General features: G+C 36.7%; 1 protein-coding gene across 1 annotated transcript; it reads left to right on the forward strand.

Moving 5' to 3' along the window:
* Positions 1–4,646: 4,646 nt before the first annotated feature.
* On the forward strand, positions 4,647–6,501 carry DEFB128 (defensin beta 128). Its single transcript, XM_023220192.2, has 2 exons — positions 4,647–4,777; positions 6,236–6,501. The coding sequence occupies exons 1-2, from the start codon at positions 4,729–4,731 to the stop codon at positions 6,466–6,468; spliced, it is 282 nt and encodes a 93-aa protein (XP_023075960.1). The 5' UTR covers positions 4,647–4,728; the 3' UTR covers positions 6,469–6,501.
* Positions 6,502–15,776: the final 9,275 nt, after the last annotated feature.

Below are 15,776 nucleotides of genomic sequence, written 5' to 3' on the forward strand. Positions count from 1 at the left end.
GGCTAGTTTTTTGTATTTTTAAGTAGAGACAGGGTTTCACCGTATTAGCCAGGATGGTCTCGATCTCCTGACCTCGTGATCCGCCCATCTCGGCCTCCTAAAGTGCTGGGATTACAGGCTTGAGCCACCGCGCCCGGCCCCACATTTAAGTCTTTTATCCATCTTGAGTTAATTTTTGTATTATATGGTGTAGGGAAGGGGTCCAGTTTCAATTTTCTGCACATGGCTAGCCAGCTTCTTAATCTGATAAACAACTTCAGCAAAGTCTCACAATACAAAATCAATGTGCAAAAATCACTAGCATTCTTATACATCTACAACCTTCAAAGACAAGAGCCAAATCATGAAGGAACTCCCAGTCACAATTGCCACACAAATAATAAAATACATAGGAATACCGCTTACAAGGGAAGTGAAAGATTTCTACAAGGGGAACTATAAAGTGCTACTCAAAGAAATCAGAGATGACACAAACAAATGAAAAAACATTCCATGCTCATTGGTAGGAAGAATCAATATCACTAAAATGGCCATACTGCCCAAAGCAATTTACAGATTCAATGCTATTCCCATTAAACTACCACTGACATTCTTTGTAGAACTAGAAAAATCCATTTTTAAATTTATATGGAACCAAAAACGAGGCTGAATAACCAAGGCAATTCTAAGCAAAAAGAACAAAGTTGGAGACATGATGCTACCCAACCTCAAACTATACTACAGGGCCACAGTACCAAAACAGCATGACACTGGTACAAGAACAGACACATAGAGCAGTGGAACAGAATAGAGAACCCAGAAATAAGACCATACACCTACAACTAGATGATTTTTGACAAGCCTGACAAAAGCAATGGAGAACACTTTTCAAAACAAGACATATACTCAGCTAAGAAGCATATGAAAAAATGATCAACATCACTTATCATTAGAGAAATGCAAAGCAAAACCACAATGAGATACCATCTCACACCAGTCAGAATAGCTATTATTAAAGAGTCAATAAAACAAAAAACAAAAAACAGATGCTAGCAAGGTTGTGGAGAAAAGGGAATGCTTATAGACTGCGAGTGGGAGTGTAAATTAGTTCAGTCATCGTGGAAAGCAGTTTGGCAATTTCTCAAAGAACTTAAAACAGAATTACCATTTGACCCAGCAATTCCAGTATTGGGTATATAGCCAAAGGAATATAAATCGTTCTACCATAAAGACACATGCACGTGTATGTTCGCTGCAGCACCATTCACAATGGCAAAGATATGGAATCAACCTAAATGCCCATCAATGGTACACTGGATAAATAAAATGTGGTACGTATACACCATGGAATACTACACAGCCATAAAAAATGAGATCATGTCCTCTGCAGGGACATGGATGAAGCTGGAGGCCTATATCCTAAGTAAATTAATACAGGAACAGAAAACCAAATACCATGTGTTCTCACTTATAAGTGGGAGCTAAACACTGAGTCCACATGGACACAAAGAAGGAAACAAACACCAGGGCCTACTTGAGGTAGGAGGAGGGTGGGGATTGAAAAACTACCTATCAGGTACTATGCTTATTTCCTGGGTGATGAAATAACCTATACACCAAATCCCTGTGACATACAGTTTACCTAAGTAACTAACCTGCACATGTTCTCCTGAATCTAAAATAAAAGTTAAAAATATTACACACACACACACACACACACACAAATGGGATTAGTTTTACAAATACAAATGGAAAGAGCTGTGGGGGTTCAAAATAGTAATTAATCAAGTCTATCAGAGGAGTTAGGGAAACATCACAGAGGAGGTCTTATTTTATCTGAGCCTTAAAAGACAAGGAGGATTTTCTGGGAGGTTTTGAGATTTGGAGAGAAACAATGTAGAATTTGAGAAAAATCATCAGCAGGACTTGGTGTGGACAAATACACCTTTGTAGGCTGGATGAAATATGCTACTGGAGTTCTACTAGAGTGTATGTATCAGATGTAGGAAAAAATGATGTAGAAGATGGACATCTACTTGGAGAGGAAAGTCCCTCTTTTTTCATGGTCTTGAACATGGAGGCAGTGGGAGTGGGGTTGAGAAGTTCCAGAGCACCATACTTGGCTGAAGTAAAGGTTTAGAACAATAAAATATCTCATCTTTCTTGATTCTAGTTAGAAAAAGCTGAGAGAAATCCCATACACTAATCCAGAATCCAACTTCTTAGTTCTTATTGCGCACTAAGGTGGCAAATGATGTCCTGCATAGCTGGACTTACATTCATCTAATCCTTGGGTTATCTCTATTTAATTTATTTAGAAATGGAACCAACTCCCTTAAGCAATGAGTACAAGTGAATTACAGAACAAAGGAGCAGTTGGCTGTTCTCCAAAATTGTAGCTGTGATGTTGGTCTTTAAACCCACAGGTGATTCAATTAGCACTTTTCTTCTTCTATTTATTAACAGGAACTTAATACCTAAATATAATACTTAAAACTTAAAGTATAATGATAATATTAAAGTATAATAATAAAAATTAAAGTATAATAATTATATTAAATTATAATTATATAATTAAATAAAATTATATTAAAGTATAATTAATAAAATTAAAATATAATAATAGTATTAAAGTATAGTAACAAAGTATAATAAAGAAAAACCAACCAACCAACAAAAAAAATCAAAAAATCACCACCCGTTTTTTTTTTTTTTTTTACATGCTTAATTTTATTTCTGAGTGAACTCTTACCCTCTTAACTATTTTGGTCGTTACTTTTACAGTATGTGTTAATTTTTTTGTTTTTTTTTTTAGATTCTCAAATTAAAAAAAAAAAGACTTTAGGGGGCAGAGAAAATATGGAATTTGTTTTCAGTAGCTTCATTTTTAAAAACTCTTTGCTTCTATATTCTATTTTCACTTTTATTTGATCCACATATTTTCTAATTTCCTTTAGAGAATGCAAATGCTTTCTAATTTCTCTTTTGATTTTTGTTTGACCCATGGGTTTTTCAGAAGCATCTTATTTAATTTTCAAATATTTGGGAAGGTTCCAGATATCTTTCTTTTATTGATTTTTATTTTAATGCCATTATAGTCAGAAAAAATATTTTGTAAGTCCTCAATTATTTTAAATTTACTTAGACTTGCTTTATAGTGCAGAATACGTTCTATTGCAATAAACATTCCTTATACACTTGAATGCTGTTGGATGGAGTGTTCTGCAAATATCAATTAGGTCAATTTGGTTGATGACGTTACTTGCATCTTATACATCCTTATGGATTTTCTGTCAATATGCTCTATCAGTTACTTTTCAAAAGGGGTGTTAAAATACCTGACTATAATTGTGAAATTGCATATTATATTATATTATATTATAGCTTATGTTACATGAGAAAATGTCCTTTACCCATGTCGTGAATTACCCAGTTAATATTATCATCTACATTAAAAAAAAAGAAATTCCAACATTCTTCCAGATACTGTCACAGAAAGATATTTGGATTAGATGGGCCTTCATTACTACAATTAGATGGCTAGAAATTGCAAAAAGTGGTAAACAGCATTTTTAAAGGAAATGCCATAATTAACTTTATTATTGTGTTGGAGTATTTTATCTAGCAGTAATTTGTTCAGTACTTTTCAGCCATTCAGTTAATATGTATTGAGCATATAGCATGAGTTTTGTGCTATGAGTTAAGAACTCCAAGTCGAATAAGACCAGAGCCCTGCCCTTTAGGGGTCTGCAGACTATTGCAGATAAACAAATAATTGGAACGTGACATAGTGTGACCATCAACAAAAATATGTACAAATACAGTAATGGTGCGAAGAAGAGAGTTTGCTGCTCTATTTATTGGGCCAGGGAAACTTTCACATATGTAGAGATGATTGAATTTGGTTTTCAAGGAAAACTAGGAGTTCACTAGGACCAATTATATGGAAGGGATGGTGAGCGTAATATAATTTGTAAGGAGGGATTTAAATGTGAAAAGAAACAGATTAAGGAAGTAAAAGTTCAGGAAGGTGTACCCACTAGTTTGGGAGAAACATAGATGATTCCATAAAGCGTCCCAGGAGAGGAGAGCAGAGACCAGTTTACAATAAGTTGAATGCTGTGCTAAGGAGATTGGATCTTTTGAAGAATTTCAGTTGTTGAATTTTGCTCTACTAGATGGACAAGTCTTTATGGGAAACTTCCAAATAGTATCAATTTATCTGGTCAAACCTAAAAGCAATCTTACTCCTAGAATGACTATCTAAAAGTTTTATACATAAAAAAATTATTATTGAATGTGCTTCTGTGTCAACTAATGACTTAATTTATCTTCCAAACTGGGTTACTTTTGTGAGAGGCAGCACTAGATGGATGGAACATTGGAACAGTAGGAATAAGACAGGATTATCCCACACAAACCAGGGCACATGACCAACCAACCTTGACCCAAATGGGTTGAAAGCTCAGATGGAAAGTCATAGTTCCTGCTCGCTAGGGGTGCACATCCTGAGGGAGGGGGAGGAAGGAAGATATGGTGGAACATTCTGTGACTCTGAGCTCCATATTTGGGGATGTAGGTGTGTGTGTTGGGGGAAGTGGACTTGGATTTCCTGCCTGTCTGTGTGGGTTAAAATGAGAGCTCAGAGCGCTGATAGCTCTCAAAACTCTGGATCATCTTGAAAGACCTGTGGGACACAGACCACTGGACAAAGTTCTGCTGCCTCTTTCTCTTGGGAAGTCTGTAAACATGAAGCTGTTTCTGGTTCTCATTATTCTGCTGTTTGAGGTACTCACAGGTAACTTGTCCAAATGTACCATAACATCCGAAGAGATATTACTATTTGTAAGAGTGGGAACAGGACTTTCAAGATTATTTATATTTGGCCAAAATCATAAAAAAATACCCATTCTCCTGGTTGCCTGACTTGAGTCTATGCCTTAGAAGAGAGCACAGGGAGATAAGAAGAGGAGGTCAGGGCTATACTGGACTCTCAGGAGTCCTCCTCAAAGGCATCCATGAACTCATCATCTAGAATTATCTTTATAATGCTGGACATAGTTTTCACCTGAGAGCCTGGCCATCTCCTTTTCCATTCAAATTCATTTTCAGCCTGTACTACAACAGTAATTAGAATAGCACACATTTTGGAGTCATGTCAATGTGAGGTTAAAATATGTCTTCATCATTGACTGGTTGTATGCATTGAGTACATTATTTCCTTTTAATCTCAATCTTTTCATCTGTCAAGGAGTAGAATGACTATATTTCATGATTCTGTTTGATGTATAGATTATATGAGCTTACAAGCACGAAGCACAAAGTTCATGGTAGAAACCCTGTCAGTGAGAGTTTCCTTCTCTCTTGCTAGGAAGAAGGCATATTGTATTTTTGTGGCCCCAAAATATGCTCCTCTAACCTTCAAAGATGTTCTCTGATTCTGAAGTTTAGGATAGGGAGAGTATGTCTCTGTTCTCCAGCATTATGCTTTGGGCTTTTTCAAATTTTGGGTAGAGGGACAAATAAGGATTAGAAACAAGAGACTTAGAATCTCAATGCATTACTCTGAGTAGGTGACAATGTAGCTCTCTAGAGCCAAATTCATGGACTTGAATTTGATCCCTGGGCAACCTATTTATCTGAGATCAAGGGGCATGTGACGAGTGACAGACAGGAGCAGCCAGGTTAAGGGAAGGAGTTCTCAATAGAACCTGTTGCTGAGACCCATGAGATCTTTTCAAAGGGAGATTTCTGCTACCCATATCAGTAAGTGTGAAACCGAATTAAGTTAAAAAGTCTTGTTTGTGATGTTCTTTCAAAAGTTGCTTTGGCTCTGAGTTGTGCCAATGGTGACATGTCTTGTGTGCATGGTGACATGATAGTGGTCTCTGGGGACACGGGACTGAGGTGGAGCTGACAGCATGCTGACTTTGGAGCTTGATGGAGAGAGTCAGCTTTGCCAGGGTCCTAGGGGTGGGACTTGGCTCTGGTTGATAACCAGGAATTGAGTTCTCTCTTCTCTTTTGTCATATCAGTTCTAATGTTCTCAGAGGCAACTGGACATCGGCTGAGAGCCTGGGGTTTTGAATGTCCTTAATTTGGGATGCTTTTCAAGGAGGGGCCCCCGAGTTTCCTTTTATCAGCATAATGTTCACTTGGGACCATAGGAGGCCATGACTTGTGGGGAACCATGTACCTACCTCTTCTGCTCTTTCTCACACACTAACCTTGGTTCAATGTTGTTTCCTATGCACAGATGGGGCAAGACTCAAAAAATGCTTCAATAATATAACAGGCTATTGCAGGAAGAAATGCAAGGTAGGAGAAATACATGAAATAGGATGTCTAAGTGGGAAATTATGCTGTGTTAATGATGAAGAAAACAAAAAACATGTGCCAGTTAAGAAGCCACATCAACATCCTGTTGAGAAGCTGAGCGTGCAGCAGGATTACATCATCTTACCCACCATCACCATTTTCACAGTCTAATCCTAAATCAAGCCCTTGTCTCCCTGGTCTCCACTCTTCCTAAATAAAAAGTGCTGCCTAATCCAGCAGGCTGCAGCGAAAGATTTATCTACTTCCTTCTGTGAACTTGATTCTCCACATAATAAAGTCCTGTGCTTTCCTCTGGGTTCATTTATTGATGTAGTCACTCATTTCCTGAACACTTCGAACATAAATGAATGGTTGCCATGTTCCTGGTTTTATACCAGTAAGATGGGGGATATAGAAATTAAGTAAACATATTGGTAGACGTGGAAGTTAGCTTTTCCATTTTTAAGAAAATAATTTCAACTTTTATTTTAGCCTCGGGGTACATGTGCAGATTTGTTACATTGGCATACTGTATGTTGTTGAGGTTTGGGGTACAATAGATCCCATCACTCAGGTACACAGCATAGTACCCAACAGTTAGTTTTTCAACCCTTTCCCCTCTCCTCTTTCCCTCCTCTAATAGTCCCCAGTTTCTATTGTTCCCATTTTTATGTCAATGTGTACCTAATGTTTAGTTCCCACTTATAAGTGAGAACATGTGGTATTAGGTTTCCTGTTCCTGTGTTAATTCGCTTAGGATAATGGCCTCTAGCTGCATCCATGTTGCTGCACAACACATAATTTTATCTTTTTTATGGCAGCATGATATTCCATTGTGTATATGTACCACATTTTCTTTATCCAATCCACTGTTGATGGGAACCTAGGTTGATTCCATGTCTTTGCTATTGTGAATAGTGCTGCGATGAACATACACGTGCATACATCTTTTTGGTAGAACAATTTATATTCTTTTGGATATATACCCAGTAATGGGATTGCTGAGTTGAATGGTAGTTATGTTTTAAGCTCTTTGAGAAGTCTCCATACTTCTTTCCATAGTGGCTGAACAAATTTACATTTCCACTAACAGTGTATAAGCATTCCCTTTTCTCTGCAGCCTTGCCAACATCTGTTGTTTCTTGATTTTTTAGTAAAAGCTACTCTAAGTGGTGTAAACAGGTTATCTCATTTTGATTTTGATTTGCATTGCTCTAGTGATTAGTGATGTTTAACATTTTTTCATGTATTTGTTGTCCACTTGTATGTCTTCTTTTTAGAGGTGTCTGTTCACATCTTGTGCACACTTTTTAATGGGGCTATTTGCTTTTTGCTTGTTGAATTAAGTTCCTTATAGAGGCTTGATATTAGACCTTTGTCAGAGGCATAGTTTGTGAGTATTTTCTCCCATTGTATGTTGTCTTTTTACTCTGTTGATAGTTTCTTTTGCTGTGCAGAAGTTCTTTAGTTTAACTAGGTCCCACTTGTCAATTTTTGTTTTTTGTTGCAATTGCTTTTGAGGACTTAGTCATAAATTATTTCCCAAGACCTATGTCCAGAATGGTGTTTCCAAGTTGTCTTCTAGGATTCTTGTAATTTGAGTTCTTACATTTCTTTCTTTAATCCAGCTTGAGTTAATTTCTGTATATGGTGAGAGGTAGGGGTCCAGTTTTATTCTTCTATATGTGGCTTGCCAGCTATCCCAGTACCATTTATTGAACAAGGAACCCCTTTCCCCTTGTGTATTTTTGTTGACTTTGTCAAAGATCAGATAGCTGTAGGCATGCAGCTTTATTTTTGGATTCTTTATTCGTTCCAGTGGTCTATATGTCTGTTTTTGTATCAGTACTATGCTGTTTCAGTTACTGTAACCTTATAGTGTAGTTTGAGATGGGTAATCAGGTGCCTCTGGCTTTGTTCTTTTTGCTTAGAATTGCTTTGCCTATTCAGGCTCTTGTTTTGGTTCCATAAGAACTCAGGATAATTGTTTCTAATTCCGTGAAAAATGGCTTTGGTAGTTTGATAGGAATAACACTGAATCTGTAGATTGCTTTGGGCAGTATGACTGCTGAAATGATACTGATTTTTCCAACCCATGGGCATGGAATGTTTTTTCATTTGCTTGTGACATCTATAGTTTTTTCAGCAGTGTTTATAATTCTCCCTGAATCTGAAGAGATCTTTCACCTTCTTAGTTAGAAAAAAACCCTAGGCTTTTTGTGTGTGTGTGTGTGGTTATTGAAAATGGGATTGTGTTCTTGATTTTTTTTCTTCAAAATCTACTTTAACAATAGGAATTTTCCACTCTATAATATGTCCATGATTATGTTAATATAAAAATAACCCTCTCAAATAGTTTTCCCTGAATCTTCAAGTAACATTGGTTGTCTGAGAAACACTCTGGTTTCCCCTGTCCCTGCGGACCTAGGAAGCGCCCCCTGAGACTGGGTGACTGCGAACCCCACGTGGTGATTATCTGCTAGGTTTCATGTCACCGAAGAACGTGGGATGTGGCCAGCAGCATCTCCCTTGTGTTCTCAGAAGCTGGGATCCAAGTCTGAGGCTCCTCTGTCCTTCTGCTTGAGTTTCTCCAAGAAGGATAATAGGGAAGGAGGTTGGAGGAGGAGAGGTCAGGTTTCTAGGAGGGGGGTTGGGGTTCTGTCCCTGGAGGGAGGAGGCGTTCTGGCTCCAAAGCAAGGGTTCAGAATAGGGCTGGGGGCCTGTCCCTTCCACCTTCCCGTAGTCCCCCTACTACTCCCTCTTGTTTGCCTTAAAGTTCCCCATCCTAAAAGCGTTCCATCAAGGTCCTGGGGAAAGTTTCTTATGAAAATAAAGATGCTCCACCTCCCAGTCCCTTGAGCACCAGGATTTTGTACATCAGGAGCCCACCATATACATCAGGAGTTTGTAATGCATTCTTGATTTGATTCTCAGTTTGAACATTATTGATGTATAGAAATGCTATTAATTTTTGTACTTTGATTTTTGTATCCTGACACTTTACTGAAGTCGTTTATCAGTTCCAGGAGTCTTTTGGTGGACTCTTTAAGGGTTTCTAGGCATATAATCTGTTGTCAATGAAGAAAGATATCTTGACTTCTTCTTTTCCTATTTGGATACCTTTTATTTCTTCCTCTTGCCTGACTGCTCTGGCTAGGACTTCCAGTAATAGGTTGAATCTGAGTGGTGAGAGTGGGCATTCCTGGGAATGTTCCAGAAAACTAGAATGTTCCAGAAAGCATTCCCAGTTCTCAAGGGAAATACTTTCAGTTTTTGCCCATTCAGCATGATGCTAGCTGTGGGTTTGTCATAGATGGCTCTTATTATTTTTACGTATTTTCCTATGATGCCTAGTTTGTTGAGGGGTTTTTTAGTGAAGGGATGTTGGGTTTATCAAAAGCCTTGCTGCATCTATTGAGATGACAGTATGGTTTTCGTTTTTAATTCTGTTTATGTGGTGAACCACACTTGTTCATTTGCACATGTTGAGTCAACCTTGCATCCCAAGAGGGAGGTCTGTTTGCTCATGGTGAATTAACTTTTTGTTTTTAGTATTCTTCGATTCAGTTTTCTAATATTTTTAAAGGATTTTTGCATTATGTTCAGCAGGGATATTGACCTGAAGTTTTTTTAATTTTTTTTTTGGTTGTGTCTTTGCCAGGTTTTGGTACCAGGGTGATGCTCACTTTGTAGAATGAGTTAGGGAGGTATCTTTCTTCTTGCTTTTTGGGAATAGTTTTAGTAGAATTGGTACCAGCTGATTTTGGATGTCTGGTAAAATTAGGCTGTGAACCCATCTGGTTCAGAGCCTTTTTTGGTTAGTAGGTTTTTAATTGATGAGTCAATTTTGGAACTTGTTATTGGTCTGTTCAGGGTTTCAGTTTCTGGTTTAATCTTGGGAGGTTGTATGTTTCCAGGAATTTATCCATTTCCTCTAGATTTTCTAGTTCGTGTACATAGAGGTGCTCATAATAGTCTCTGGGGATCTCTCATATGTCTGTGGGATCTGTTGTAATGTCACTTTTGTTGTTTCTAATTGTGCTTATTTGGATCGTCTCACTTCTTTTGTTAATCTACTAACAAAAAATAGTAGTCTATTTATCTTGTTTATCCCTTAAAAAAACAAAAACAAACTTGTAATTTCACTGAGTCTTTGTATGGCTTTTTGAGCCTCAATTTCATTCAATTCCACCCTGATTTTAGTTATTTCTTTTCTTCTGCTAGCTTGGGTGTTAGTTTGTTTCTGCTTTTCTAGTTCCTGTAGGTGTGATGCAATATCATTAATTTGAGATCTTTCTAGCCTTTCAAGGTCAGTGTTTAGTGCTATAAACTTTCTTTCTAATGGTGTTTTCACTGCATCCCAGAGATTTTGGTATGCTATGTCTCTGTTTTCATTTATTTCAATGAATTTTTAAATTTCTGTCTTAATTTTGTTGTTTATCCAAAAGTGGTTTAGGAGCAAGTTGTTTAATTTTCATGTAATTGTGTGGTTTTGAAGGTTCTTCTTGGTATTGATTTCTGTTTTTTTTCCACTGTGGTCTGAGAGTTTGGTTTGCATGATTTTGATATTTTGGATTTGTTGATAGTTATTCTGTGGCCTAGCATGTGGTCAATCTTGGAGTCTGTTCCATGTGCAGATGAGAAGAATATATATTCTGTGGTTGATGGATGGAGTATTCTGTAGATGTCTATTAAGCTGAATTGGTCAACTGTCAAGTTTAAGTCCAGGATTTCTTTGTTAGTTTTCTGCCTCAATTTTCTATCTAATGCTATCAGTGGGGTGTTGAAGTCCCCCAACATAATCATGTGGCTAAGTCTTTTCATAGGTCTAGAAGTAGTTTTTTTAATGAATCTAGATGTTCTAATATTGGGTGTATTTATATTTAGGATAGTTAAGTCTTCTTATTGAATTTAACCCTTTATTGTCACATAATGCCCTTCTTTATCCTTCTTAGTAGTTGTTGGTTTAAAGTTTATCTAAGAATAGTGACCCCCTCCTCTTTTTCTGTTTTTCGTTTGTGTGGTAGATCTTTCTCCAACCATTTACTTTGAGCCTGTGGATGTCATATATATGATACTGGTCTCTTGAAGACTGCAGACAGATGAGTTTTGCTTTCTTTTCTTTTCCAATTTGCTACTCTGTGCCTTTTAATGGGACATTTAGAGTGTTTACATTCAAGGTTAATGTTAGTATGTGAGGTTTTGACTCTATCATGAAGTTGTTAGCTGGTTGTTCTCTAGTTTCTATTGTGTGGTTGCCTATTAGGGTCTGTGGGCCACGTACTTAACTGTGTTTTTATAGATGCAGATATAGTTCCTTCATTTCCATGTTTAGAACTCCCTGAAGGGTCTATTGTAAGACTGCCTTTAATGATAAGGAACTCTCTTAGTACTGCGGTGTCTGGAAAAGATTTTATTTCTCCTTCATTTATTAAGCTTAGTTTGGCAGGATATGAAATTCTTGACTGGAATTTCTTGTCTTTATGAATGTTGAAAATAGGCACCCACTCTCTTTTGACTTGTAAAACCTCCATTTTCTATGCAAGACAATATTTCACAGAAGTTCAGGTATTTTTCCTGTTTTACAAATAAAATTTCTAATGTCTAATTAGATCTGAATGCCGTGTGTGTGTGTGTGTGTGTGTGTGTGTGTGTGTGTACAGAGGGTTCTGCTAACAGCAAAGAATTAGTTAGAGGGAGAAAAAATGTTTGAATATTTTCATAACACTTTTTTGAGGGCAGATCTGATGGGCAAACATGACAGCTAGTGGTAATTCCAATATATCATTTGAAATTCATTTAATACATGTGTTCCATCTCCATTTTTAGTAGCAATTTGAATATCTAGTTGAGAGAATTTTTAGACAAATATTACTCTTAAGATCTCTAAAAGCATTGCATATTGTTTGTTTCAATATGAAACTTAAAGTCTTATAAATGAGGAGGACGTAGTTAAGAAACTCCTCATGAGATAGAAGAAATTGCAGTAGGTCATGATGGTAGAAAATGCTCTCCAGACAAACAGAAGAGAAACTTTTGTGGTGACATCTATTGATGCTGCTTAATTTAAGGCACTGGTCATAAATAACTTGTAGAGCTAATATTTACTCATGTGGGATAAAGAAATCAATGTACCTTATTACTCCATGAGCAGCTCATCATCTTGTTTCAGTGGGAGGAAGGAGAAAAATATTTAGCTGGATGTATTAAAGTTTCAAGAGCTTACAATAACCTTCCTTTTAGTAGTGTGGCTTTTGAAAATTCTGGAGAAGTTAACAGGTAACAGTGACTGGACTTTGCAGAATTTTAAAAACTTTTGTTGATGATTTCAGACTATGAAAGTCAGTGTATGACCTTTTTCAACCTAATTCTTAGAGAACTTTAAAAGTAAGGCTCACATAAGAAGCCCTTTTTTTCATTGCAGCACTTTATAAGCCCCTTTCTTTTTCAGTCTTTCATTACAATGTCACCAGGTGTATTTTAAAGGAGGGTCCATTCTGTCACTTTGACAGTGAAGATGGGTCTGGCTCACTGTCCTTAATCTACATGTATCCTCTTCTCTATATGATTCTACTGATAAACTAGATAGGAGAATCCATTTTGGCTTAGTGTCAGATAAATAGGAGAAGTGTCTTCTGAGTTGGGGATGAGGGATATACTTAATTGAACAGATAAATTAAGCCTTGAATTCTACTCTGACTGGGGGATCTAATCTTTGCTTTGACTTTTTTTCTTTTATTCTTTTATCCCCTCCATGCTCATAGAAGACAGGGGTGTGGTCAGTATTGTTAGATGCATGTTTATTTGTTCACCTTATTTTTTATGCAAAATTAAGTTGAAATTCTATATTTTTATTATTCACTCTTTTGGTACAGACAGTATTATTGGTACCTGCTTTTGCAGCTGTATTAGAGTAGTCTCCAAAATCTTATTCATAGAGTCTTTCAAATTATTTTATTTTATTATGAAGATTTATTTTACATATATTTTTCCTTTTTATATTATATTCTAGTTTTATTATATAATTAATATATGTAATACTTATTTTTAACAATGTTTTTATTGATATGTAGTATTTGTACATATTTATGGGCACATGTGATATTTTGATACATGCATATAATGTGTAATAATCAAGTCAGATTATTTAGGATATCCAGCACCTTCAACATTTATCCCTTCTTTGTGTTGGGAACATTTCAAAACTTCTCTTTTAGCTATTTTGAAATATACAATAAATTGTTGTTAACAATAGCCACTCTGCTGTGCTATCAAACACTAAAACTTATACCTTCTATCTAACTTTGCAGTACTTGTTTTATAATGTTATAACCACAACACTCCCATCTGAAAGGAGGAAGAATTGGTTGCACACAGCAGTCACTGGTTCATAGCCATTTGGAAATCATGCTGGGGTAACAGTACCCTTATAATAAAACCAGAGCAAGGGCATACAAGAAAAAAAGTTATAGGCCAATTTCCCTAGAACATAGTTACAAAAACCTCAAGAAAATACTAGCAAATTGAATTCAACAATACTTTAAATGGATTATTCACCATGGTCAAGTGAGACTTACCTACATTAACAGAGTGAAGGGTAAAAACCATATGATCATCTCAACAGATGCAAAAAAAGTACTTGACAACATTCAGCATCCTTTTGTGATAAAACTCAACAAATTAGATATAGAAAGAATGATCTCAACACAATAAAGGTCATATATAACAAGCCCCATTTAAAATCATACTCAATGATGAATGGTCAAAAGCTTTTTCTCTAAGATCAAGAAAAAAATAATGCCCACTCTTGCCACTTCTATCAACAGAGTACTGGAAGTTCTAGCTAGATTAATTAGGCAAGAAAATAGAATAAAAACCATTCAAATAGGAAGGAAGAAGTGAAATTGTTTCTGTTTGCCGATGATGTAGCCTTATATATAGAAAATCCTGAAGACTTTTCCAAATAACTATTAGAAGTAATAAATGAATTCAGTAAAGTGGCAGGATATAATTTCAACGTAAAAAATCAGCAGCTTTTCTTTTTTTTTTTTTTTTTTTTTTTTTTCTGAGACGGAGTCTCGCTCTGTCGCCCAGGCTGGAGTGCAGTGGCCGGATCTCAGCTCACTGCAAGCTCCACCTCCTGGGTTTACGCCATTCTCCTGCCTCAGCCTCCCGAGTAGCTGGGACTACAGGCGCCCGCCACCTCACCTGGCTAATTTTTGTATTTTTAGTAGAGACGAGGTTTCACCATGTTAGCCAGGATGGTCTCGATCTCCTGACCTCGTGATCCACCCGTCTCGGCCTCCCAAAGTGCTGGGATTACAGGCTTGAGCCACCGCGCCCGGCCAAATCAGCAGCTTTTCTGAATACTAACAAGAACACCTGAGAAGTGAATCAAGTAAATGATCCTTTCACAATAGCTACAAAAATACTTAGGAATAAATTTAACAAGGAGGTAAAAGGCCTATATACTAAAATGTATAAAACTTTGATGGAAGAAATTGAAGACACAAATGGAAAGATATCCCATGTTCATGAAAGTAAAAAATTAATAGTTAAAATATCTGTAGTACTCAAAGTGGTCTACAGATTTAATGCAATCCCTATCAAAATTCCCAAGACACTTTTTACTGTAATAGAAAAAAATTCTAAAATTTGGATTGAATGACAAAAGATTTTCAATAGTCCAAACAATCTTGAGCAAAAAGAACAAAGCCAAAGGCATCACACTACCTGACTTCAAAATATACTATGAAAGAGAATAAGGGTTGGAGAGGATGTGGAGAAATGGTAACCCTTGCACACTGTTGGTGGGAATAAAAATTAGCATAGCTATTATGAAAACGTGTATGGAAGTGCCTTAAAAATTAAAATGAAAACTACCATATGATCCAGCAATCCCATTGCTAGGCATATAGTTAACGGAAATAAAATCAGTATGTTGAAAAGATATCTGCACTTTCATGTTAATTTCAGCATTATTCACAATAACCAAGGTATGGAATCAACTTAAGTGCCCATCAATGGATGAATTAATAAAGAAAATGGTGGTACATAAGCACAATGGAATACTTTTCAGTTTTAAAAAAGAAGTAAATTCTGTCATTTGCAACAACATGGATGAACCTGGAGGACAGTATGCTAAGTGAAATAAATCAGGCACAGAAAGACATAATCTCACTTACATGTGGAGTATAAAAAAGTTAAATTCATAGAAACAAAGAGTAAAATGGTAGTTATCAGAGGCTAGGGGCTAGGGAAATCACTTAGACAGGAAGAGTAAGCTCAAGAGAGGTCAGGCGTGGTGGTTCACGCCTATAATCCTAGCACTTTGGGAGGCTGAGGCAGGCACCTCACCTGAGGTCAGGAGTTCGGGACCAGCCTGGCCAACATGGTGAAATCCTGTCTTGACCAAAAATATAAAAATTAGCCAGGTGTGGTGGCATGTGCCTGTAATCCCAGCTACTTGGGAGGCTGAG

Source organism: Piliocolobus tephrosceles, chromosome 20, assembly GCF_002776525.5.
Source record: "Piliocolobus tephrosceles isolate RC106 chromosome 20, ASM277652v3, whole genome shotgun sequence".
NCBI lineage: Eukaryota > Metazoa > Chordata > Mammalia > Primates > Cercopithecidae > Piliocolobus > Piliocolobus tephrosceles.